This window comes from Centruroides vittatus, unplaced genomic scaffold (assembly GCF_030686945.1).
Source record: "Centruroides vittatus isolate TY-2023 unplaced genomic scaffold, ASM3068694v2 contig_4, whole genome shotgun sequence".
Classification (NCBI taxonomy): Eukaryota; Metazoa; Arthropoda; class Arachnida; order Scorpiones; family Buthidae; genus Centruroides; species Centruroides vittatus.
Genome location: NW_027122214.1, coordinates 3,812,288 through 3,839,504, shown reverse-complemented (window position 1 = coordinate 3,839,504; position 27,217 = coordinate 3,812,288). Strand labels below are relative to the sequence as shown.

The 27,217-nt window shown below is 27.4% G+C and overlaps 1 protein-coding gene across 3 annotated transcripts in view; it reads left to right on the top strand.

Moving 5' to 3' along the window:
- Positions 1–206: 206 nt before the first annotated feature.
- Opa1 (Opa1 mitochondrial dynamin like GTPase) overlaps positions 207–27,217 on the top strand; it is a 31,327-nt gene continuing 4,316 nt past the window's right edge. Inside the window, exons 1-22 of one of the 3 annotated variants that reach the window (XM_067271529.1) lie at positions 207–378; positions 9,419–9,677; positions 9,749–9,986; positions 12,348–12,421; positions 12,495–12,599; positions 14,941–15,027; positions 18,009–18,085; positions 18,179–18,296; positions 18,362–18,436; positions 20,202–20,273; positions 20,348–20,447; positions 20,522–20,652; positions 22,113–22,185; positions 22,260–22,332; positions 22,411–22,526; positions 23,509–23,573; positions 25,218–25,294; positions 25,361–25,453; positions 26,280–26,352; positions 26,415–26,570; positions 26,648–26,756; positions 26,872–27,008. In XM_067271529.1, coding sequence (XP_067127630.1) covers positions 356–378; positions 9,419–9,677; positions 9,749–9,986; positions 12,348–12,421; positions 12,495–12,599; positions 14,941–15,027; positions 18,009–18,085; positions 18,179–18,296; positions 18,362–18,436; positions 20,202–20,273; positions 20,348–20,447; positions 20,522–20,652; positions 22,113–22,185; positions 22,260–22,332; positions 22,411–22,526; positions 23,509–23,573; positions 25,218–25,294; positions 25,361–25,453; positions 26,280–26,352; positions 26,415–26,570; positions 26,648–26,756; positions 26,872–27,008 — 2,331 coding nt within the window. In that variant the 5' untranslated portion in view covers positions 207–355. Of the gene's footprint in view, positions 379–9,418; positions 9,678–9,748; positions 9,987–12,290; positions 12,422–12,494; positions 12,600–14,940; positions 15,028–18,008; positions 18,086–18,178; positions 18,301–18,361; positions 18,437–20,201; positions 20,274–20,347; positions 20,448–20,521; positions 20,653–22,112; positions 22,186–22,259; positions 22,333–22,410; positions 22,527–23,508; positions 23,574–25,217; positions 25,295–25,360; positions 25,454–26,279; positions 26,353–26,414; positions 26,571–26,647; positions 26,757–26,871; positions 27,009–27,217 lie in introns of all 3 variants that reach the window. The other 2 variants (XM_067271527.1, XM_067271528.1) reach the window with 2 other exon arrangements.

The window sequence follows — 27,217 nt, the reverse complement described above, 5'->3', positions numbered from 1 at the left end:
TCATAGTTTCCATCAACAACAGTTCAAATTAGTAAAATACTAAAAAGTTTCAATTTTACTAATATAAAATTTTAATTTTTGACATATTTTATTTAAAAATAAAATTTTTAAAATTGTTTTAACCTAAAATAAGACGCAATCAATATTAAAATATGAAATAAATAATTTATGAAGAAAAACAGGACCGTGAATACGGCCACCAGAGGGATTTTGCTCTTGGCAAGACATGTTAACATTCGCTCTGAAAGTAAAAATGAGAGAATAATTTAAAATAATTATGTATACTTCATTGATATTGTAAATATAAAATAAAAATAATAAATAATTATATAGTAAACGGTTTTTTAATTTTAAAATGTGTTCATTAGGTAGATTTGGGTAAGTAAAAGGTTTTTTATGAGAATTGTTTTACGATGTATTGGTAATTATGAATTTTAGACAAATGAGTTAATCATCTATCTAATTATATATATATGTGTGTGACGAATATTTGGCTCTTTTAGGATAAGGCATCATTGGATTTTTGGTTCATGTAGGAAATTCTCTAAATAATACTGCACTATCGGAGGAATACTACTGAAATTAAAGCCAAAAACTTAATACTTATTCACATTATTACTGCAAATTGGTGTGAATTACGTGCTGTGACTTTATAAAACTATTACATAGTTATTTCAGTATTTGTTATATACAGTCGAGTCTAAGGGAGCATTGGATAGGGGAAACATTTCCTTAAGAATGCTTTCCCAAGTTGTTTTCTTCCCGTTGTTTTACATTAGTGGGATTTCTGTTAATGGAACGTCAGATGATAGACCGGTCTGTTTAAATAAGCAGTGTCGGCAGCATTTTTAGAGCATCACACTGTGTAAGAGAGCACTATTCTAAGGAAGATTTATAAGGCTGTATCTTTAATCTTATATTACATCACCATTCGTGGCAATTGGTGGAAATTTGGTCAAATCGTCCATTGATCAGTTTTCTAATACCAGAATCAAAAGATTTCTTACAGAATCATAATGAACAGGTATCATTTCACACACATATGTAAAGTAATTAGGGTCAATGTGGGTAGATTTGAGACACTTTTCAAAACTTTTGTAACAGCATTTGTTAGGATCAGTATTTTACAAAAAGAAATACATGACAAGGTCTACAGATGGTGTTAAAACCTAATGGAGTTTTCATTTTTGTTTTTTGTAAGTATGAGAAATGTTGAACAAAAAATTTTTTTTGCTCAACTGTCTCATATTTTACCTTTGGAAGGTAAAATATGAGACACTAGGAGATGAAAAAGGAGACACCCATTATATCACCATAAGAACTTGCCTGTGCCAACAGGGAGGTTAATAATGAATCACTACAGGTTAATTAATGATAGAGAAATTTGAGAATTTTGAAAGTCATCTTTATCAGCTGTATTGGAAGATGACAATAATATTAAGTACTTAGACTCACTAATTGGACATTTATAGAAAGACTAAAAGAATATAAAACTAGTTTGAATTAATGAGATGAAAAAATTGATAAAGGAAGTAATGAATAAGAATGTAAAGATCAGTTGGGATATTATAACACTCATAGAACAATTATAATTATTGAGAATCTATAAATTTTCATAATTATTTAGATTTTGAATGTTTTAGTGATATTTTTTAATTCTTTAATGGCCATTATATCTATTAATTTTTAAATGTTTTTGAAGTTATCTAAACACTTTTAAACAAAGAAATTTAAATACTTTTTATTTTCATTTAGTTTGAAATTTAGTAATTAAAAATTTTATTTTTGAATGTGATTTATTTAGTATTAAAATAATCAAGTGAATATTTAGTTTTTGATTGTTTTTGAAATATTTTCATAAAAAAAGAATTATTGTAAAATATTGAAGTATATTCTTGTGAAAAACAGTCCATAAATATGAATCATATATATGCTTTTCCTTATCCTAAGTGACAATATTTCATTTCAAAATGATCTGTTAGAATGATTAGTATACAATTATATCCACAATTCTGTATGAATACAGAATTTTTTTGCTCAAGTATTTGCTAATTAGTTTACTTCATAATGCATTGACAAATGATGTTTAGAAATATCTACTACTAAAAAGTTTTGAAAGTAATAAAATCTTGATTTAAATCTGAATTTAGTTTTGAATTTGAAACTGCAATATAAATTTAATGTAAATTTAACATTTAGATTTTTCCCAAAAAATTTTATGAAAATCTGTAACGAACGTACCCTAAAATATCACATTGAAGAGAACACATATGGGCACTAGAAACTCTCAAAATATACAAAGCGGGGTTATGCAATAACTGCATCAACTCCAGGGATGCGATTAATATTTCTAAGGCTTGGAAGATCTATTATGAAGGGGAGGACCTCTGTAACTCCTAGTAGTGCAGCTTTCCACCGTTTTGTGTGTGTAAAAAGAGATTAATATTTGCTTTCATTTGTATATTTTTTTATTCATGCTATGCTTGATACGCATGCGCATAAGGAATTTCTATACGCAACGTTACATACGTTCTAAAAAAATTTTTAAATCTTCAAGTACAATGGCTATTTGAATCTCAGAACTTTTAACCTGATGAAGACCGGAAATTTTACGGTTGAAAATGATTGTTTATAATTAAATATTTTACTGGTGACATAAAGGTTGTTGTGAGTCTAGTGATGTTTACTGTATTGTTAAAACAAAATAGCAGCTGAAAAATCAACTTGTTTTTATGCTTGCTTATTTTGTTTATTATAATTAATTTTGTAATATTTTTTTCAGTAAATAATCATAAAAATACAATTAGAAAATATATTCTTTGTAGCAACTACGTTTCCATTTCTTGCTTTCTTATCTCAATAAATTTGTTTTGATTAGTGGCAAATATTTTCACTTTTGGAGAAGTTCAACATGTTAAAATGTTATTAAAACTTGCAAAACAAAAATTTGCTGGAAAGGATGTCACTATCGATCCAATATTCATTTTTTTTTTCTGTTTATCAGGAATTCATTTTATATGAACTAAGGCATTAAAATTATTTTCTATTTAATTTATCATTTTATTTAGAAATATATATTATTATTATGTTGGGTTAAGTGAGATATACCGGTTAACACCGGTGGCTGTGTACTATGCCGGACCAAAGTCAAGGCATAGTAACCAAAACAGAAATTAAAGAAGTGTATCAGTGTGTGTGTCTGTATTCAGGAATTTTCTCACAATATGACATGTATTCAATATAGTGGCCTTCTGTAGTGTGATGTACGTGTTTCTATTCAATTGTAATGTGCCCAGGCTTTTGTGTAGTGTGTGTGGTATGACACCTGTAGAGGAGAGAACAACGAGTACAATAAGCACCCTATCCATCCTCCACAGATGCCTTATTTCCTGGGCAAGTTCTGTGTACTTGCTAATTTTTTCAGTGCATGCGTTTTGTATATTGTGAGTGTTTGGAATGGATATGTCTATAATGTATGTGATTTTATTGTGTTTGTCAATGAGTGTGATGTCTGGTCTGTTGTGGTAAATTGTTTTATCTGTGATTATGGCTCTGTCGTAGTACATTTTGTGCGTGTTGTTTTCCAATACTGTCTGTGGAATGTATTTGTAGTATGGTTCGTGGATGTCTACTAATTTGTGTTTGTTTGCAAGCTCTTGGTGTATTATATTTGCTACTTGATTATGTCTGTGTAAATAATCTGTCTGTGCCAAGAGCTTGCAACCAGAGGTGATGTGTTGTATAGTTTCTGGCATGATGTGACATTTTCTGCATGTGTCATTTGTGAGTGTTGCATCTTTGAGTATGTGTTTTCTGTAGTTTTTAGTATTTATGACCTGATCCTGTATGGCGATCATGAATCTTTCCATCTCCCCAAAGAGGCATCCCCGAGCTAACCAGCTGTTTGACACAGTTTTGTCAACAAAATCCTGGGCCAGATCATAAGGATGCCTGCCATGGAGTGCCTTTTGAGCCCACGATTGCTTAATGGTGTCTATGCTTTTTATATGTTGTGTTGTGTCCATATGATGTGAGTGTAAGTTTAATGGTGTGTTATTTGAGTCTGCTAGAGTTACTGCTTTATGTAATTGTGATGTTTCTTGTTTTTTGTAGAAAAACTCTCGCAGTGACTGTATTTGTTTGTAGTGAAGGTTAACTATGTCAATCAGGCCACGTCCGCCATCTTTACGTGGAAGGGTTAATCTTTCAGTGGCAGATTTAGGATGATGTTTATGCTTAGTAAGTGTTGTTCTTGTTTTCCTTTGGAGTTGCTCAAGATCTGTGTGAGTCCAAGGTATAACTCGAAAAGAATATGTGAGTACTGGGATGACATACAGGGTGGGCCAACGAAACGGCAGAGTTTTCGTGTTTATCCAAGCAAATCGCTCGGACAGGTCGATTTTATTCTCGAGGGGACATCTTTCGCAATAAAGTTTTTGCGATTCTGAATACAACAGACAACAAAAAATTTTAAAAACTCATTTATTTTGTATGACCTAAACAAACATTTATTTCGAAAAAAAATGTTTGTTTATTTAATATTCAGATTTGCAAAAACTTTATTGCATAAGATGTCCCCTCGAGAATAAAATTGACCTGTCCGAGCGATTTGCTTGGACGAACACGAACACTCTGCTGTTTCGTTTTCGTTGGCCCACCCTGTATGTGTTTATTGCTTTAACTGTGTGTTTTGCATTTAACTCTGTTTTGAGAATAGCATTTAACCTACTTTGGTATTCTTTAATTAATCTTTACTTTATTTGTGCATGTTCTGTTAGTTTGGCCTGTTGGAATCCTAAATACTTGCTTGGAATCCTAAATCTTTGCTTTATTTGTGCATGTTCTGTTAGTTTGGCCTGTGGAATCCTAAATACTTGTAGAACTCGCCCTCTTCCATGGATTCAATAACATCTCCATTTCCAAGTGCAAAATCTTCTTTCTTCAGGATTCCTTTTTTCTATGTGAAGTGTTTTGCATTTATTTAGGCCAAATTCCATTTGTATGTCCTTGGTGTATGAATGTGTGATTTGTAGGAGTTGATGAAGTTGTTTTTGTAAAGTTGGATGCATAAAGTTTTATGTCATCCATGTACTGTACATGAGATATGACAGTGTATACTGTGTTGTTTTTTCATGCCTAATATTGTAGCCATATTGTGTGTTGTTTAACATGTTGGATAATGGGTTCAAGGCTAGGCAGAACCAGAGAGGACTCAAGGAATCTCCTTGAAAAATTCCTTGCCTAATAAAAATTTGGTTTGTTCGTATGGAAGTGTTATGAATCCTGAGATGTAGTGTTGTTCTCTAGTGCTGCATAGTGTTTTGGAAGAATGTAATGAATGATGAATGTATTTTGTACATGTGTAGAATATGTAGCAGCCAACTGTGTGGAACACTGTCAAATGCTTTTCTGTAGTCTATATATGCCATGTGTATGTTTCTGTGTTGTTTACATGCTTGCCGTAGAATGACTGAATCTATGAGTAACTGTTCTTTGCATCCCCTGTGATTTCTACAGCAACCTGTTTGTTGTTCCGTAAGAATGTCATGTTTTTCAACATGTTTGTATATTTTGTTTGCGATACAGGATGTCAATAATTTGTAGAGTATTGGAAGACATGTAATTGGTCTGTATTGTGTGGGGTCTGTGGTATTGTTGTTTTTAGGTTTCATGTAGGTGATGCCCTGAATAAGAAAATTTGGCATGTCTTGTGGATTGATGATGATGTGTGTTAGGTGTTTAGCTAGTTCCTGATGCAGTGATGTAAACTTTTTGTACCAGAAATTGTGAATGTTGTCTACACCAGGTGTCTTCCACTTGTATGTTCTGTTAACAGTGTATTGGAAATCATGTACGTTTATTTCAGCACAGGGCATAGTTGGTATGTTGTGCAAGTTTCTGTTCTCCTCCTCGATCCAGCCTGCATCAGCATTGTGCGTGACAGCACTGGACCAAAGAGAAGACCAATATGTTGTGAGTTCTTCTTCTGTTGGTGTGCCACTGTGCTGTGTATCAGTGTTTGCTTTGTTATTAATTTGTCTGTAAAAGAGTTTTTCATTGTTTGTAAATAGTTTATTTTGTTGTATTCGTAGTGTACATGTTTTGATCGTTTGAGTCTACGTGCTTTGGCAGCAAGTTTTTGTTTTAGTGTGTCAATGTATTCTGTAATGCGTGTGTTGTGATGTTCATGTTTTGTGTGTGTTTTTATTTTCTTGAAAATGTTTTTGAGCTGTTTCCTTAATTTGGGTGTTATGTTGTTTTTAGTGTATTGTGTCAGCCTGCCTAATTGCTGTCTAATGTCATTTATTTGTGTTTCTATTCTTCTCTGCCAGGCAGGCTTGTGATAGAATTGTGTTTTCTGTGTATTTGTCTGTGACTGTACTTTCAGTCCATGGTGTGTCACTACTGTGACTGCCCCATCATAAACTAATGTATGAGTGTCTGAGAGTGTAGAAATTGAATGAATGTAGTGTGGTAGTGAGTGTTTACATAATTTAGTGTTTTTCCTACTTCCTTTGACGTGTTGATTTTTGGTATTCATGATCTTTGTGTGGGATCTGTACCTGTATATTTAGTGAGTGTTTCCTGAAATATAAGTGAGAGTGTATTAACTAAATCCATGTCTATGTTATCAGTGATGGATGAGGAAGTGTCTGTAGTATTGTTAGTGGTAATTGTTGTGTGTGTGTTATTATCAATGCTTGTTGCTGGATTATACTGACAGATCACATGATCTTTGTTAATGTTAGATGTTTCTGTCTGTTGATGTATTTGATCAGCAACCTGTTGTTCGATAAGTTCGAGTGTTTGTGGAATAAGGTTGTTGTGTATAATTGTTCTTTTTTGATCAACAACCCTTTGTTCAGTGACAGTGAGATGAGGATACTGTTGTGTGAATCTCTGGTGTAGTTGTTGTCTGTATGCTGTCATGTTTGTTTCGAGTTTTGTGATCGTGTAGTAAGTATGGATGATAAACTCATTCATTTCATCTGTTGGCATGATTTTCCAGCCTTTGTGGTCTGTGGATGCATTGCCACAGAAACACCAAGGCTGGGTTGGTTCCTCACATCTGTTGAGGGCATTGCAGTAGCCATGCTTGGGCCGGTGCTGCTTTCGCCACCGGTAACCAAGGGAGACTGTGGCTTATTTTTCGAACGTAAGCCTCTGCCTAACCCACGAACGCGGACCTTGTTAACCTGGGCGACGTTTGAGCCGGTATCACACTTTGATCTGGTTAGTACCCTAATAAATATCTTCACAGAATGTGGGTGTGGTCATTCTTAGCTTCATTTCTCCCCATAGACCTTACTGGCATTTTTCCTTCAGCAGTTAAATTAAATTATAATTATTAAATGTAGCAAGAGATGGCACCTAATGCCTAGCTCTAATACCAAATTATCTCATAATTTATTATTGATATAGCTGATTCCAGCCCGAAAATTCAGCTTTGGTTGGTTTATTGCTTTAATATATTGGGTTGGCTGTTGACGTTTATGTTAAATTTTTCAAAAAATGTGTATCCTGACAGATTTGATGGATTGAAATGATTAGGCTGTTCAATAGGATGTGGAGATTTTGTTTCATACAGTTACTATTCAGAAAATTTTATGCAAAAATTTATTTTACTATTTCCTTCTAACACAAAAATAATTAAATTATATATGAATGTTAATTTAATTAATATAAAACAAATTTCTGTACTAACTTACACTATAGACTTTAAAATATGATGATAAAATTGTTTTCAAGATGTCTGATAAAAAGTTCACACAAGGTTCCCATACTATTTAAACTTGATATATAATAAAATCAGAAAGCTTAATTACACTCAAACCTGTTTTTGTGCGGGTTTTTTTTGTGCGATTTTTTATACGTGCAATGTGTTTTGTGCAATTATTTTTGTGCAGTATACCAATTTGATTGAAATTCATATACCGCACACAAAAAATCACACAAAACAAATCGCACAAAAATAGACCTCACAAAAACAGGTTTGAGTGTATAAGTTTTTTCCAGAGTATCCATTTTAAAATATTTATTTTGCTTTATTTTCTGTCATTACAAAAAGTTAATTTTTCTCACATTATCTCTAAGATTTAAAATTTCCTTTGCTACTTTTTGGCTGGTTCTTAGTTGATTTCTTTAGACAATATCAAATAAAAGTCACATTTTATTTGTTACTAAATCTGAATAACAACTGAAAAAATTGAGTAATGTATATTATTATAAAACTATTTTTATATTTGATTGAATAGTCATTTCTGCACAAAAAATTTTGATGTATCCAGAGCTTAGACCATTAATTGTTACTTAACAAAGCAAATGCATATAAACAACTGTATGATATTGATGTTTTAAAATGTATCAATAATAAAATTATTGATTTGCTTTCTATGAGCAGTGCTCTATTTTTCTGATAATGATGGTTTCAGAAAAGATTATTTCATTAGCTAAAGAAATTTTCAAGTGTTAAGACAATATAGAGAAGTGATGAACAATATTTTCTGGTTGTGTGGGCCACAAGTGAACTTTTTAGGTTTCTACTGTAGTGGACTGCATGCACTTTTTCTTAAAATTGCAGGTTTTAAGCCTGCTGAATATCAATACATTCCATAACCACCAGTAAACTAGGTACTAAGTAATAAATGCTAATGATAGGCAAACTAGTAATTTAGTTTCTCGTATTTTTACTGACAAGGTTTAATTTGAATGTTCTTTGTCACGAATATTAGCTTAGTTAGTTAGCATAATGGCACAAGGTAAAAAACAGGGAACTAAAATTACTTTGCCAAAGCCATGGGCTGCATATTAGGATCTCGTGGGCAGCAAGCAGATTGTCGGTTGCTCATGACTGGTACAAATTAACAAAAACTTTATCTGGTGATCAACATCAGTTCCTCAAATTAGAAGTTTTGTAATAATACAAAAATAAAAACAGAATGTGAAAGTTTATAAATATTAATAACTACAATTAATATAAAATCTGTAGTTATATCATCATTAAAAATGACAATAGTGGAAAATAATTATTTGTTTGTTTAATTACTTTATTGAATTATTTTATATTAGTAATAATCAAGCCAAATGTACTATTTGCTGCATTTTGACAATTAAATGTACAAATGCTATATAATTAGAACTAAATGTAAGTGATTAATACAAGATGGTGATTTGCCTATGTTTTAATCCAAATTTTGTAGAATTATGCATATAATTAGCCAATATGTAATCAGATAAAAAATCTGGCTTGATTATTTGATTTTGAATATAATTCAAGCTTGGTTTCTTATATGATCATATTATTAATGTAGCAAGAAAGCTGAGAATCATTCTATGTAACAATGATTTAATTAAAAATAATTTAAAGAATATTTACAGTTTAATAATTTTTCTTAGATGATTGGTTAAAATTTTTCAGGTTAGAGATATCAAAAAGATCATCTTCAAAAAGGGCAGGAAGTTTATGTAAAGTGTCATCTATTCGATATTGTAGAAATAAATTAATATGTAATTATTCAACATTTAAACATTCATCAAATCTACTTGAAGGAAAGTGTCAAGTCCATTATATTCAAACTCGAAACATAGTGCTTGTAGCTAGGATACTTCGAGGAATTTTAAAGATTAGGTATATTGTGATTGGTTCTGCAATCGGTGGTGGTGTACAGTTATCGAAGGTATGATGTATATAACTTTTTATACTTTTATTAATCTAAATTTTATTTATAAAAAAATTGCATTGTTTTAGAAATATGAGGAATGGAAAGATCAGCTTCCTGATTTTAGTTGGATCAAACAACTTGCACCTCCACCTGACCAAATTGATCGTTATCGCACTGCTTTATTAGAAATGAAAGACAAAATAACATTACCAGAAAAAGGATGGTTAAGAAATAGATTATTGAATGTAGAAGATAAAATTCGACTATTAAATGATTGGTTTTCTGAAGCTAGTGATGGAGATGCCATTACCACTTTGGCAGAAGGTGAGAAATTATCCATTATTATTATTTATTTCTTGCTTCTTATTTTGATCCAAAATAATTATATTATTATAATAATATAGTAATTACATTATTATAATTTGCTTTAATCCAAATAAACCAAATTATATTATTATACAATTATCATAAACTTAGTTCAATTATCATTGTATAATAATTCTTTTATTATAAGTTTATTTAATTATGTTATTAAATCATACAGATTATTTTGTACAAATATGTTTATTTATATGTCCCTGTGAGAATGAACATCAAAACATTAAAAGAGCATTAATGAAGAAACTTTAAATTTAAATATTACATAAAATTTTACATATTGAACTTTACAATCTTTGAAAAAACAAATATTTTTCGGAGTCTACTTTACTTAATAATTTATTAATTTTATGAGAATGGACTTCAGATCTTTGGTTCATATTCAGTTGTGTGTTCTATAATATATTAGGCTTTATTATTTTAAAAATTGTCAATTTGTATTTTAATTCATAATTATATTGAAATGATATCAATAGTCTGACATAACATTAATAAAATAAAATAATTATTTGTATTATACATCAAAATTACTGACTACTCATGTACTGTACATTTATTATATACAGGTATCTCTTGATTAACATGGTTAATTAATTCATCAATGCTACTATATATACATCATAATCGCAGTAATCAAATACAGTATCTATGTTTTTACTTAACGTGCTGGTTAAGAAACATTAATTAAAACTTCTGTCACACATATAGGAATTGCCGCAACTAATTTTGTGCATTAATCAAATCCTTCATTAAGCAAAACTGTGTTAAGCAAGGAGTAACTGTATACAGGCATTAAAATATCATAAATAAAAATATTAACAAATCAACAGAAAAGTTTTTTTTTATGTAAATGATGTTTTTAATACCTTTAATTTTTATAAATATACTGAATTGTTAGTTACAAAAATTTCAACAGGTTAACAAAACTTGTTGAGAAGCACTGAATTTTTTCTACTCTTATTAAATTTATTTGTTTATTTTACATACACATTATTTTACATCCAGAAGTTACCCAAAGTATACTATTCTTTTTCGTTACTAAGAGAAATATGTTTATTAAAGCAATCAATAACTTATTTCCAATCAATAATTAACTAACACCACAGTTAAAAATACAGTATTACACGTTAATGTTAATTTTAGTTAAATGAGGGCATTTTCTTTTTATAAAGTACCGTTGTCATCTCTGCTATTTTGGTAATCTTGATCAGAAGTATCAGCAACATTTTCATATTTTTTATTTTTATCATAAAAAAAATTTTTATAGATGACAAAATAAAAATAGGTTATTAATCAACAGTTTGTTCTAGCGGGTCATGCTTGTTCAGTTGAGTACCAAGCAACTTTTCTCCGGAGAGAAAAGTTGCTTGGTACTCAACTTGGTACTCAATTGACGAGACAATTGACAAAAACAGACAGATTCCAAGACTATAATTAAAAAAGTTTAATAACACTTACCTAAAAACGTTTAAATGAATTTTACTAAATACAAAGATTAATCTACAAAAACAAAACATGGTGACATTCTTAAAGGTTAAAGTCTGAAAGTGACGACGAAACACCTAGTTGATAGGAAAGCTAGGATAAGGAAGAAACAAATTGCACTATCAGTTTTCGTTAAACTTGATGAAAGGCAAAAAACAAATAAAAAATTTCAATATTCTAAAATCCATGGACAAATTTGAGATAATATGCATTCTTACTTGAATAAAAAGATATATTGAATAAAAAAGTTTACATTTAAAAAACTGTGAAGTTTTGTACAGACAATTTCCAAAACTATGTTAGAGTGAAATTGGTAGTCCTATTGTATAGTGGCTATCCCCAATTTTCAAACTGTTAGAGCAAAATCATGTTGTATGAGGGATACCTGTAATTATTTGCTAAATTTTATTATTTAAACTTGTTATTTAGCGATATAATTGAGATGTATTGGTATTACATCAATTTTAATCTCTCTACATTTATAAATATGAACGGTTTATTAGATGTGGACAAAATTTTATTTTTCTAAAATATATCTTTAAAATTTTTGTTTTGTTGTATAGGCTGTTTTAACTTTAACATTTTATTTTAAATTTTAATTGAAAAAAAATATATAAAACTACATCTTTTCCATTTTAGTTAATTTTATTTTAATTTTTTGTTTTTATAAAATTTGACTTAATGCTTTTATGTTGCTTTCTAAAAAAGTTGATAGTTTATTTAGAACAAATACTGTTTATGCTTTGTTGAACCCCTCTTCTACAGATTTGCCTTTATCAGGACATATTACATCAACAGTTTTTAGAGCTACATCTGTTTCAGAAGAAACCAAGCAAACAAGATTTGATGAAAAAAGAAGAATGGAAAAATTACAAGAAGAATTAATACAAGTTCAGGTGAGACTTTTTTTTTACAGTATATAAGTTTTTAATTATGTAATTTTAATGTAATTTTATGTAATTTTTATAGTTGAAGTATCAGAGGGAAATTGAACGCTTAGAAAAAGAAAATAAAGAATTGAGAAGACAACTCATGTTAAGAACAGAAAAATCACAACCAAAAAGGAAAATTAAGGTATTCTTATTATATATAACCACATATATGTTTCTGAGGTTAACACACTGGTTTCGGTTAATGCAGTTCTATTCTGAGGGATGTTTAATGTCGCCAGCTTAGAGCTAGCAATGCTAAACTGATAACCTGCTCCCTAGTTAGTAGGAAAAAGTAAACCACAAGTTTCTTAGTTCAATACTCTTATTTGGATAGTGTAATTTCTACACAAACAGTTTTGTAAGTATCAAAATCATTTTTAATTAAGGACATAACAAAAATTTATATCAAACATGCATTTCATGATATTTTTTCTTTAGTTTTTGTAAAAATTTCCAATTTATTAGGATTAAAATTCTTTATAACATAATTATAGTTTTTAAACAATTCCCTGAACATATAATATTTCAGTTATAAATTCAACAATATAAATAGCAATTAACTTTTTCTACAATTTGCACTCTATTTTAAAATATTTTAAGAGATATAATCAAATTTTACTTGAAAATATTTTCATTTGTTTGAGTAAAAGTTTTATGATGAACAACTTTATATAAAAATTATATTGTTTACATATACAGTGATACCTCGGTTTTCGTCGATAATCCGTCCAAAAACATTTGGCGAGATCTGAAACTGACGAAAACTGAGGCAATTATTTCCATATGAATCAATGTAAATCCAATTAATTTGTTCTAGACATTCCAAAATACATACCAAAAACACATTTTATAAAGAACTAATATAAAAGACTAATCTAAAGGAAAGCGATGGAATTGTTTGGCTAGACATGCGGGGTAATGTCTTGTCTTGTAAAAGCTAGTTGGACATGAGCTAATCTATATCGCCCAGTGCTAAAGTGTGACATAATTGTCATGTAATAGTTGTTGTGTGCGTTTGTGATGGTCGTATCGTGGGAAATAATGTCTTCCTGGAGGTCTGTTTAAGGGTAACTGGCCCCTATTCAGGCGTTACAGGCATGGAGAACACCTGAAAAACTCCACGCAGCCAGCTCATTATGGTGTAGCACAAATCCACAAACGAACTTACAAGGAACAGAAACTTTGGTCAATGATGAGCCGTTGCGGGGTAATGCTCACACAGTGAGAAATAACGTTGCACTGAAAACGCGTGGGTTGCCCTTTGTTTTTTGCAAAATTAGCAGTGATATCACTTGGGCATGCTGACGAAATCCGAGGCAATTGACAAAAACAGACAGATTTTTCGTGAAAAAAATCAATGAAAACCGAAACTGATGATAACCAAAGTCAACAAAAACCGAGGTATTACTGTAATTTAAATCCTCATGATTATTATTTATAAAATTATAAAGACTATTTTATTATAATTTTGAAATGATGAATATAAGTGCAGTTCAAAAAGAGAAAAATATAGTATTATCTAATAGTAGAAGATATATCTTTTGCTACTTAAGATTCAACCATTTGTATTAACATAAAATTATATTTTCTCTTTTTAAACTGTACTTGTATTTATCATTTCAAAATCATAATAATAAAATCTTGTCTTAAATTTATAAAATCATAGTTTAATATATAATTTTATTTAATTAAATATTACTTAAGATTTTTCTTTTCTAAGATTATATATATTATGTATAATCATTTGTGATATTTATAGTGAATGTCAGTAGCTAAATGTTATTAATTGAAAAAAAGAAGAAATAATTTTTCTTCAAAAAAAATTAATTTTTTAGAATTTTTTTTAAATATAAATTCAAATACTTTAGTAGTGATACTATCCTGCCCTCCTTTGTAATAATTCTTAATTTGTATACAAACTATAAAAGAAATTTTTTGTTCATCTTTTGAACTTATGTTATTGTGTATAGTGTCTGTATTTTTATGCTGATATAAAAAAGTATAATTACATAGAAATAAAAATAATTTTCATTTGTTTTCATAGTGGACAGTAGTATTGTTTGCTATTTTATTACTTTATCATTACAATATGATTAACTTATTACTGATATACTGTTGAACTAAAATCTAAAGACTGTTTATTTAGTTAAATTCAAAAAATATGCAACTGTTGAGCATTTAACAACAGCAAAGCATTTAAAATAAACAAATACAATATAAATGTAATTATCAAATATAAAATATACTAGTGGTGTATACAAGTGCATTTTATCTATTCAGTTTTACACTTACTTTATTAATAATGATTTTTATGATATATGTTGTTAAAGAGGGATTTACTGTTTAATGATAAATGCTGTTATATCATTGTTTCAATGTATTAATATTTTCACTTAGATAAAAATAGAGCTAATTTTTAAATTCTGTGTTGTTCAAAAACATTTGTGATAGAAATATTAAGTTCTTGTTTTTATATTTAATAGAAATCTTTGATTGATATGTATTCTGAAGTTTTGGATGAATTAAGTGAGTATGACTCTAGTTACAACACCCAAGATCATTTGCCAAGGGTATGTATAAGAATAATTGTATTAAATTTTTATTTAACTTCATGAATTTAGTTATGCATCCATAACAAACTCCATAAACAAATTACCACCAAATGATCTGCAGATTATTCATTGGACAATTTTAAGACTAGTAAATAATTTCAATTTTGCTAGAGATAAGCAGTTATGCTGCAATCTCTAGGTTTCTGTTCTTACACACACACACACACACACCATGCTGGAGTTAAAACATAAGTCAGCTGAGAGCCATAGAGTGCCATGGGCACTAAATCATCTGCAATCAGTGCATTGAGTAACCAGTATAGTTATATCTTAACTAATTAATAGTTCTGAAAGCAAAGATTGGACTGAGACTGCTCTGCACAGTAAGCAGAGCAGGAGTTGGAGGTTTGAGTCCTGTCCCAAGTCAATTCTTTTCTTCCAGAATCTTCTGAATTAAAATTAATTTATTTCTAATTATTAAATTTACCATGAGATGGCAGTGTAACTATCTATTTCTAGCCAAATTGATTTGTATTTAATTATTTACTAGCCTTAAAATAGCCCAATGGATAATCTGGCAGATCGTTTGTTTCTGTTATATGTAAACAATTACCTTTTCAGATTGTACTTGTTTATCATTACAACATACTTGAAATTGATGACAACAGTAAAACATCAATGTATGTACTGGAGAGTATTCTGAAACTAGTTAATGTAATTCAGATTCATTTTATTGCAGTTTTTCATCTACAGTTGTAATAGGTTTCCCTTTTAATGGTATTTTTGTTATCAAACAAATTTTGGAATTTTGGTGAGTTTTCCTGAGATTGTTGAAAGTGAAGAGAATGAAATTAGCAGATACTATTGCCATACTAGATAATGTAATTGTTATTAGGGTTAATTTATTTAGATATTATAAAAAAGCTAATAGGCATATTTTATGCTAAAAAAGATAAGTAGAATAACATTAAAATGTATTGTAGCTTAAGGCAGGTCATTTCATCAGAATTAAGTTAAAAATTTCTTTTTAACATAGAATTGAGAGTTAATTAATATCTAATGGTTATGATTAAATACTTCACAAATATTTGTTTTTGTAAAAAGTAATCATTTAGAAATAGTATATTCTACAGTCTTGTATTTGTATTGTAAAACATATTATATTTCACGTATGTCATGTTAACAATACTCATTTTACAGTTATTGATGAACATACCAAACAAATCAAAATAATATGTACAACTCATTGACTGTTAGCAGCTTAAGAACAACAATTTGATTATCACAAATTTTTTATTTGTTATACAGTAAGACCCCACTTAATGCTGATTCGATATAATGCAGTGCTTGAAGCCTAAGAAAAGCTGAAAGTTTACTCTGATTCAAATTATCGCAGCATTTCATTGATTCATATATAATACAATTATTTTCAAACACAAACCAATCAGCAAAAAGTGGCAATTCATCATAGCACGGTACTTTCCCTAAATCTGTTTGTTTTGTGAAATTTTCAGAAAAATATAACATTGTGGATGCCATAGGAAATATCGACTTTGCTTGGCAAGAATTAACTGATAAATGTATGAACAGTGTGTGGAAGAAGATATGGCAGGAGATATCAAGAATTCTTGATGAGAAGAGTATCATTGACCAAATTGTCAACCTAATCGATGCAGCAGGACTAGGAGATGTAAACAAACAGGATATTGAAGAGTTACTGCAGGTTTCTGGTGAGAACCTTACCAATGATGACCTTCAAGAACTGGCAGAACAAGGAATTTGTGTAGAACTGGAAAATAGTGAAGAACCCAAATAAATTGTTACAGATTTCTTTAGTAAAAGCTTAGTAACAATAACCAAAATCGTTGATCAAATTGTAGCGAATGATCCAGATTTTGAAAAGAGTGCAAAAGCAAGACTAGGCATTTTGGATGCAATTTCTTGCTACTGACATTTACTTAAGAAAAGAAAAAAGCGAACAAATGAAACTACACAACTTTATCGCAAAAAACAAGAATTTCAGAAGAGCCAGGACCTTCATCACAAAAATGAACTTTACATTTCTGTTTGCATATGTTTGTGTGTTATTTAACATATATTATTATACAAAATTAATATAAAACTAACTTAAAATTAAAGTAAAATCTGTTTATTTTTGGTCATGTGTTTCCCTTTTCCTGTTTACTCTGTGTTAGAATGACCTTGTTTAACGCTGTTTCCTTTAGTGCTTTGTTATCTAGGAACGTAGTCCCCGCATTAAGCGGGGTGTTACTGTACTTTAATTTTTACTAATAGTTATATTCTTAAAAAATCTTTGAATTGCAAAGATTTTTTAAGAAATTCTCTTCACAACAACAAGTTTTCTTCACAACAAATCTTTGCAATGCAAAGATTTGTTGTGAAGAGAATTCTTTCTTTGAAAGGACAGAATTTAATTGTATAACATTAAAAACTACACACATACTATTTAGTGACACCATTATAAACACCATTTTCATTGTTAAAACACAATCAAGAAAGTTTCATATTTGGAGGAAATATTTCCCACAAATACTGTACTTTCTTCATTTTGCTTGTTTACATTTTTATATTTTGTAGAAAAAACACAAATAAATTGTAAATTTGCCTTTAACATTTTCTTACCGAAATCAATCTATGATCAAAATTTTTCTCAATGTCCTGGAAAACTGCAATCTATCTATTTTTAGCTAAAGATTCAGTTTTGAATTCTTTTGGAGTAGAATCATTATTTATTACTATTGTTTTTATTTTAAATTTCATTCTGATACATGCTAATGACATATTTTTTTATTTGTTACTGATAACAATTTTGACATAAAAATGATTGAGATTATTATGAGAATAAGCAACTTTGTGTATTTGTTTATTATATTACTTTAAAATTTAATTACTTCATTTTGGAGAAGTTCAAGTTGAATTTATTTTTTGACATAAAAATGAATTATTTTGGTCATTCAGTATTTCATCTTTATAAATAGGTAGTTGTAGTTGGTGATCAAAGTGCAGGCAAAACAAGTGTATTAGAAATGATAGCACAAGCAAGAATTTTTCCAAGGTAAAAATTTGTTTTTCATGTTATTTTATGTATATTTTGTATAAAAAAATATTTGGTAAGTAAATCTAAGTAATTACTTTATGATCAAAATAGAGGTGCAGGAGAAATGATGACGAGAGCTCCGGTAAAAGTTACATTGAGTGAAGGACCTTATCATGTAGCCTTTTTTAAAGATAGTACTCGAGAATTTGATTTAACAAAAGAAAATGAGGCAAGTATTGAAATAGTTGAGATTCAAATAATCAAGTAATTATATTAAAATTTTGTCAATTTAAGTTAGCAGAACTTCGAAAAGAGGTTGAATTTAGAATGAAGAATAGTGTACCTCAAGGGAATACTGTTAGTAATGAGGTAAAAAATTTATTTTAATGTATTAGTATCAATTCTTTGTCAATATATTTTTTATTATATTTATTGCATTTAAAAATTTCAGTGAGATGTTATAATTAATTAATAATTTTTATTTCTAATGCGTATGAAGAAATGTAATGCTATATCAATGTGTTTTCAGAAGTTATAAATGCAAATGTGCAGTTATTTAAATACAAGATTTATAATGATTACATAGAAAAAAGATTTACTTATACTGAAACGATATTTAACACATTTAGTGATGTTTACCTTCAGGTAGTGGTGTCATGCATTTATTTATCTGATATCCTGATAACTCCTCTTTGCATAATAAAAAATAATTTTCAATGAAAATCAAGAAATATAAACAGATGTTTTTGTTTTTTGAGTATTTTGAAGAATTTTGATGTAATCTTGACTTTGTGTATATCATATTTTTATCTTTCTGGCTTATTGGGTTGACATTAATTTTTAGTTTTATCAAGTGACATTTATTTAGAATTATTTCTATGTAGTTGTATGAAAGAAGTCATAAAATAAGTGAATGCAAGGATTTAGATTATAAGGTATATTAGAAATTTAATATTTGAATCAGTGATACAAATAATTATTTGTGTTTTTTATGTTTTTTGCTTAATATTTTAATAATTAAATTGTAAATTATATGAAACAAATAACTGCAGCCTATTAAATAAAATAAAACTAGAGTTATAAATAAAAAAGCAAATGGGCATTTTAAAGGCTAGGGTATTTTTGCTTCCATAATATGCAATATTGTGGAAGCAATTATTATTTTATCCAATAATTGACACACTTTGTTTCAAAAGAGAAAGAGTTTAGGAGAAATAAGGGGATCATTCTTACAATATTTTATTTTTTACAGATCGTAACAGAAAACAGATTCTATATATTCCTAGATAAAAACATGATGAGCATAATAAACTAATTAAACTGTGAATAATGAAATAAACATTAATAGATTAACAGAATGTACTTAGTTTTAAAGTATGTAACAATTATAATTTTTCGTAATTATTATTGTAAGGTTTTTTTTAATTGCTCAGTATTCTGATAAAAAAATTTTTGTCAATTACAAAAAATCAACATTTGTTCAATTTTTAATGATAGTTAATTTTCATTTTTTCAATAAACATCATATAAAAAAAATTATATTTAGTTTAGTAAATGAATAAAATATTTGACATAATATAACTTTTCTTTGAATGTCAGTGAGACCATTAATCTAAAACTACATGATCATAAACTTGATATTGTTATAGTATTAATATTTGTTTGTTATTTGATATTGCAGATTGAAAGACCATAGCATTCTCTTGACAGACAATTACTTACAAAAGAAAAATGTTTACTTGTTGCTACATTCTAGAAACCATCTTTTCTAATTTATTTGTTAAAAACTAAGGAATACCAATTTAAAGTTTCAGATGCTTTATCCAAGTGTCACTAGCAAAAATACTACTGTGTAATGTTACAATATATCCATTTAGCATCATCTGGTTTTTTAATGATGAAAGTTTATGCATTACTAATTGTTCATATTATAGTATGAAGGACTTTAATTAATGAACTTAAGTTTTTTGATTTTCATTTCTACTAATATTTAAGTTAAGATAAAAATTACAATTGTTTCCAAATATACTTCTTGATTTGAATATTGCAATTTAAATGAAATGTTTTGTATGTAAAATTAAATTTTATATGAAACTTTTTATATGCAAATTAAATTTAAGTCTTTAATTAATAGGTGATATCAATGACTGTCAAAGGTCCTGGACTTCAAAGAATGGTGCTTGTTGATTTACCAGGAATTATCAGTGTATGAGAAATTTGCATTTTTAATTAAATATTATATAATTTCATATCATAAAATATTCAAGTTGTTTGATGCAGACCTCAACTACAGAATTGGCAGAAGGTACTAAGGAATGTATTAGAGAAATGACAAATTTATACATGAGTAATCCAAATGCTATAATTTTGTGTATACAAGGTAAAGATAAGTTTTTATTTTCTCTTTCAAATATGAATCAGATAAAAATATTAAATTAAAAATCTTGCTTGCAGATGGTTCAGTAGATGCAGAAAGAAGTATTGTTACAGATTTAGTGAGTCAAGTTGATCCTAAAGGAAGAAGAACTATATTTGTTTTAACAAAAGTTGATCTTGCAGAAGAAAATATGACATCTCCAACTAGAGTGAGTTTATATTTTAGTTGTTTTTATATAATGCACAATATAATTTAAAATGTAAAATGAAATGGATGTCACACAGTTCCAAAAAATAAGATAATGCAAGATTTTCAGTTGTTATATTGTATGGAGAAATCTATACTAAATTTAGCATAAAAACATACTTGATTAAATTTTAAAATTTTATTTGTCGTCATACTATGTTGTTGTAAATATTCATACTGTAATTCTCTAGATCATTCTTTAAATCACTGCTTGTTTTTGTCAAATTTATAATGCTTTTTTCTAGCTTTATGCTATTGTTACACTAAATTTTTTCTTCTTCTTTGCCATATTTTTCTTCTCAAATTGAGTCATCTGTTTCATATAGAACATGGTTGGTTGATGTTCAATTTAGATGTATCAGGATTTGATTAACTTCAATTTAGATTTCTTTTTGCATTAACATATGACTGACTGTAAGACTATGTTATAGAAATGGTATCTTCATGAAATGAAAAATTCATTGAATCTATAACACAAAAGAAGCAACTGATCAAATAATAGGAATGATATATAAAAATAAATATGAAATTATGATTTTACTACAGAGATACCTAAAATTTTTCCAAAAATGATTGCAGAAATAATTAGAATACAAAATAATACAATATAATTAAAAACTAGCATACAAAATAAAACAATAATTTGCAAACCAGCTAATCATTTTTATTATGTAATTTGGAAAATTCAAATTAAATCATACAAATAATTAAATAGGACTGCTGTATAATTTCTTGTTCAATACTAAACTGATAAATTAATGTAAACATCTTTCAAATTAAAACATGCTTTAATTTAAGCACATGTTGTTGTCTTAGAATAGTAGACACAGTTATAAACTTGATGTACTATGCTGATGAATAGAAATAAAATTGAAGTCATTGCCATGAATGACCTGTTTTTAGCATGGGGTGCTAATTAATGAACTTTTTATCATTTGAAAACACAAAATTTGTTTATGAAGATGCACTAATGCACTAATTTTTTGAAAAAAGGTAAACTATTCAAGAGTTTTTGACAGACTTTTTCATTATTATTATTGTTTGAAAACATAACCATATTTTTATGATGATTTAAAATATATTTTGGCATTAATATTTTTTATTTATTTTATTATAAATCTACAAAAAAATAAGAAAAATGAAGGAAAATAATTCTTATAAAAAGATGATAAAACTTCTATTTAGCTATTTAATCAAGGAAATTTAGAAAAAGTTCTTAAATACAATTTATTAATTTGCAAGTTTTGCAGGTGTAGAACAAGGAGTATTTTTTTAAATTTTATCCAAAATTTTATTCATTAATCATGTAAATGAATTTATATATAAATTATTTTTAAATAATTAAACTTTTTTTTAATTGAAATATTACAGATATTTATTATTTTTATTCAAAATTATATTGAAAAATTTATTTTATTGCAGATTAAAAAAATACTAGATGGCAAATTATTTCCAATGAAAGCTTTAGGCTATTTTGCTGTAGTTACTGGTAGAGGTAATATTCATTTAATATCTAGAATTAAATTTATATTTCAAAATTTTTCATTCATTTCAACTTCTGTTTTTTAGGAAATAAAATAGATAGTATTCAAGCTATAAAAAATTATGAAGAAGAATTTTTTATGAAGTCTAGGTTATGTAGGTAGGTATTAAAAGTTGTTTATTTCATATAAAGTTATAACTATTACAAATTATAAAAAAATTATTAAATATGCGATAGAGAAGGAATACTAAATATGTCACAGTGCACAACACAGAGCCTTAGTTTTGCTGTATCAGAATGCTTTTGGAAAATGGTAAAGGAATCAATAGAACAGCAAGCCGATTCTTTTAAAGGTAATGTGTTCAATTTTTTTTAATTCTGCTTTTTCAAGGATAAGAATATCCATATTTTAACAGATTAAGGAAAATTTAATTTTTATTAGTGAAAGAGACAAGTAAACTATTCTGATTAGAAAATGCAGAGAGACCGAAAGTATTGAAAGTTTTACATCAAATTTAATGAGAATTAACTTAGTAAAAACAATAAACACTCTACTATTCAAATATCAAAACTTTGACTGAAAAACTATTATTTAACTGTGATTTGCTTAAAAATAATAATATTTTCATGGTATTTATTTAACAAATATAAAATAATAGCTTAAAATTTAATTTTAAAAATATAGTTAATCTATCTGTATTTCAATGATTATTGATTAACTTTGAGATGATAAGAAACAAAATTTCTTATGATATGGATATTCTCTAACATTTTATGGGAAAATAGTATTATCAGATTTTAATAAAGATTAGCTGGAAATATAGTTGTAAAAATACTAATTTGAGAAATAGGTTGATATTGCTTTAATTAGTTCTCCAATGAACACCATATATATATATATATATATATATATAATGTATGTATGTATATTTTTGTAATATTTTTAACTGAAAGATTTTAATCATGATTTAAAAAACTTGAGATAATGATTAAATTTTAGTTTTAAAATCTAAAAACAATAAAATATTAAATGTAAATAATAATAATCATTCATTGATTATTAAATAAATATGTACTAAAAATGGAATTAGTTCAGATTATCCATTTATTTGGTTAGTAAGTTTATTTTAATTATTAATATATTTGTTTGTAAATTAAAGGTTTATCAAACAAACCTTTAATTTGTAATTTTTAATTATTGAAAAATTAATTGGATTAAACAATTTTAATTATGAATAATTTTTGACATCAAATAAAAAATATTTAATTTATTAATTTGATACAAATATCTAATTTATTAACTAAATATTAATGTTTTTTATTTTTAAATAACAGCAACAAGATTTAATTTGGAAACAGAATGGAAAAATAATTTTCCCAGAATGAGAGAATTAGATAGAGTAAGTATAAATTAAAAGTTCCAAATTATAATAATGCTTAATATTTGCATATAATTTACATGTACTATTTAGATAGTACATGTAAATTATAAGAAGTAAATGAATGATAAAATATTAAACAAGCTAAAATAACAACATTTACATAAATAAATTATTAAATAAAAACATTGAAATTAAAAATATACAGATCAGTTTTTTGAGAAATAATTTTTGTTATTTTTCAATAGAACAGATTGTTTGCTGCTATTGAAAAATTTTGTGTTCTGAAGTACTATGAAGATCATTTTTATATATACAAGTATAGAGAATGAAGTTAGTATTTATACAGGGTGTTTGGAAATTCCTGTTACAAACTTCTAGGACTTGTAGAGGGGAGTGAGTACATAATATTTTGATTAGGAACCCATGTCCGAAAACATACTGTTTCCATTCTACGACAGTTTCAATTCAGATGTTTAACTCTTCCACTTCTGCTGAAGGAAAAAGTGTTAATAAAAACAAATGTGCTTAAGTGATAAATGAATGTTTCGTTATGTTTCCTTTCGAATAGTTACCTAATAATTGCACTGCGTCGCGGCTAATTCAAATTCTTTAAGCAGAAGTGGAAGAGTTAAACATCTGAATTGAAACCATTGTAGAACGGAAACAGTACATTTCAGGACATGGGTTCCTAATCAAAATATTATGTACTCACTCCCCTCTACAAGTCCTAGAAGTTTGTAATGGGAATTTCCGAACACCCTGTTTATGTATGTATACATACATAAATACCAACTTCATTCTCTAATGAATCATTTACCAATTGTTTCTATTGATTATTTCTATTCTTGCATCTGCTAGATATAGAGAGGAATGCATTGATATCTTGTTTCTGAACATAATAGATTTTATGAAATGAGGAAAAATTAATTTAAACAGAGTATAAAAGAATGATAAAAATAAATTATTTACATTGTGGTTATTTAAATTTTTCCATTTAAAGTTATCTTTGGATATAAAGTTCACAGTTTAACTTGTAAAGTGTTAAAAGTATGACTGACTGTACTAAATCAGATTAGCTGCAACAATGTAATGAACAAGCAGTGAATGACATGTAATTGCTGATACAATTCATTTACAAAATTTTTTTAATAAAAAAATTGTTTATTATATTCATGTTAAATTTAATAATCTGGAATGAAGAATGTTTTTAGTCTTTACCTTCAGTTGATAGTAGAACCTGATTGTTCCTGCCAAAGATAAAATATTGTAGTTTACTATAGTCTACTGGCATTTTAAGAATAATAAAAATAAAAAAATACAACTAATTACAGAAATTAAAGTGACAACTTCAGTTTTTTTTATTTTTAACTGTATTTATAAAATGTTTGTTATTAAATTATTTTTTAAATTCTCATAAAAACTGATTTTTTTGAAAAATTTGAATTTATTTTATTTATAAAATTGTTTTAACTTCTTAATTTTTCAATAAGTGGTTATAATGTTTTTAAACTGTGTTTAAAGTTTACAAATTAAATTTTCCTATTACAATATGTGTGAAATTATTTCTATATTCTAATTTTTGAATATCACAACTTTGATTAACACAATAAAATTTTTATTCATTATTTGTTAGAATTTTAAAATAAGATTCAACCATTTTAGGATGAACTTTTTGAGAGAGCAAGGGGAGAAATATTGGACGAAATTGTAAATCTAAGTCAGCTAACTCCACATCATTGGTATTGCTGCTTTTTTTAATTTTTGTTGAATAATTATGATAATTTTTGTAATAAAATATGTTTTAGGGAAGAGATGCTGAAGAAGAAATTATGGGAGAAAATGTCTGTATATGTTTTTGAAAATATACTCTTTCCAGCTGCTCAAACTACAAATTCAGGGTAGGATTTCTTGCATTAAGTTCTTCAAATAATGATCAGATAATATGAACAAATATAATAATAGTAGTTTAGTTATTTATTAATTTCAAACCATTATAAATATAGTTTTTATGTATCACACTAAATCATTAATCTAGTAAGATAATTTATTAATAAAGATGAAAATGGAATAAATTATTTATATCTTTCATCATTTTGATTGTCATTATAGACATTTGTCAATAACTAATACATAAATCATAATAATGTAAATTTAATTTATTTTAATAATTGAGTTTAATAATCAATATATAGATTATTGACAATTTAATTTGAACTAAAATGAAAATTTTAAGAATTTATTGAATATTTGAATTGCAAATATTTTAATGATTTGATTATTTTAAAAAATTTGTAGTTATCAAATTTTTTTCTGTGAAATTTGTTTTTGAATTTTTCTGAAAATGATACGCGCGCGCACACACACACACACACACACACACACACTAATCACGGTTAGATAAACTTTATTGGTTTCAATCACTGAAGAATTTATCCATTTTTTATTTCAATTATAGCTTTTAAGAAATTAGTAACTAAAATATTTATACAAATCATGTAACATCACAGGAATGAATTTGCAGTAGTCTCATATATTTCTAGAAGAGAGAATATTTGTCAGCAAATAATAAAAATTTATCAATATGTCCATTTTATTATATAATAATGTATTAAATTTTTATATCTGAATATACTGTATAACAATATAAATATCCAATGAAATATTCTATATATTAGATCTAAATATCTATGCTAATTAATGACATAATTAACTTTTTCCTTGCAGAACATTCAATACAACTGTAGATATTAAATTAAAAGTCTGGGCCGACAAGATGCTTCCTAACAAATGTGTTGAGGTAAAACTAATTTTATATATATATATTATAAATGTATTTTAAAATAAAATGTGATGGAATAGGTAGGGTGGGAGACACTTCAAGAGGAATTTAAGAAATTAATGGAAAAAACAAGTTCATCAAGAGAACATGATAACATTTTTAATCCACTTAAAGCAGCTGTTGTAGGAGATGCATTGAAAGAACACAAATGGGACAACAAAGCTGCAGACATGTTGGTCAGTAATTAAATAACCAATTTAGTGAATTTTTTTCCTTAACTTTTAAAGCTTTTCTGATATCAAAATATCTACAGCGAATCATTCAACTCAATGCCCTTGATGATCGTTCAGTTCACAGTAAACAACAATGGGATGAGGCAATCAAATTTTTGGAATCCTCAATTAAAGACAAATTACAATCAAGTATAGTCATGGCACATTTTTATGCTTTTAAAATTTGTAGTTTTTAAAAATTTTACTAAGTAATTTGGACTATATTTCTCATCTTTCAAATTTATTATTATTACTATTATTCTAGCAAATACAAGAATTCAAGAAATGATAGGTCCAGGATTTAAAGCAAGATGGCTTTATTGGAAGTACATAACTGATGACCAAATTAACAGACGAGCTGTAAAAATGGAATTAGAGAATCTTCTTAATGCAGACATGAACGTAATGAAAATTTTTTTATTATTATGCTATTACAGGAAATACTTGATAATTCAAACTCGGATAGTTCAAAACTCCATTAGTTTGTAACTGTATTTTTGTCCCAGCCAGGGATATAGAGATTTATATGTTAAGGAATTTGGTTAGTTTGAAATATGGCTACTTCAAAATTTGAAGTGAAAATTCTATTTGAACAGTGATATGCATATGTT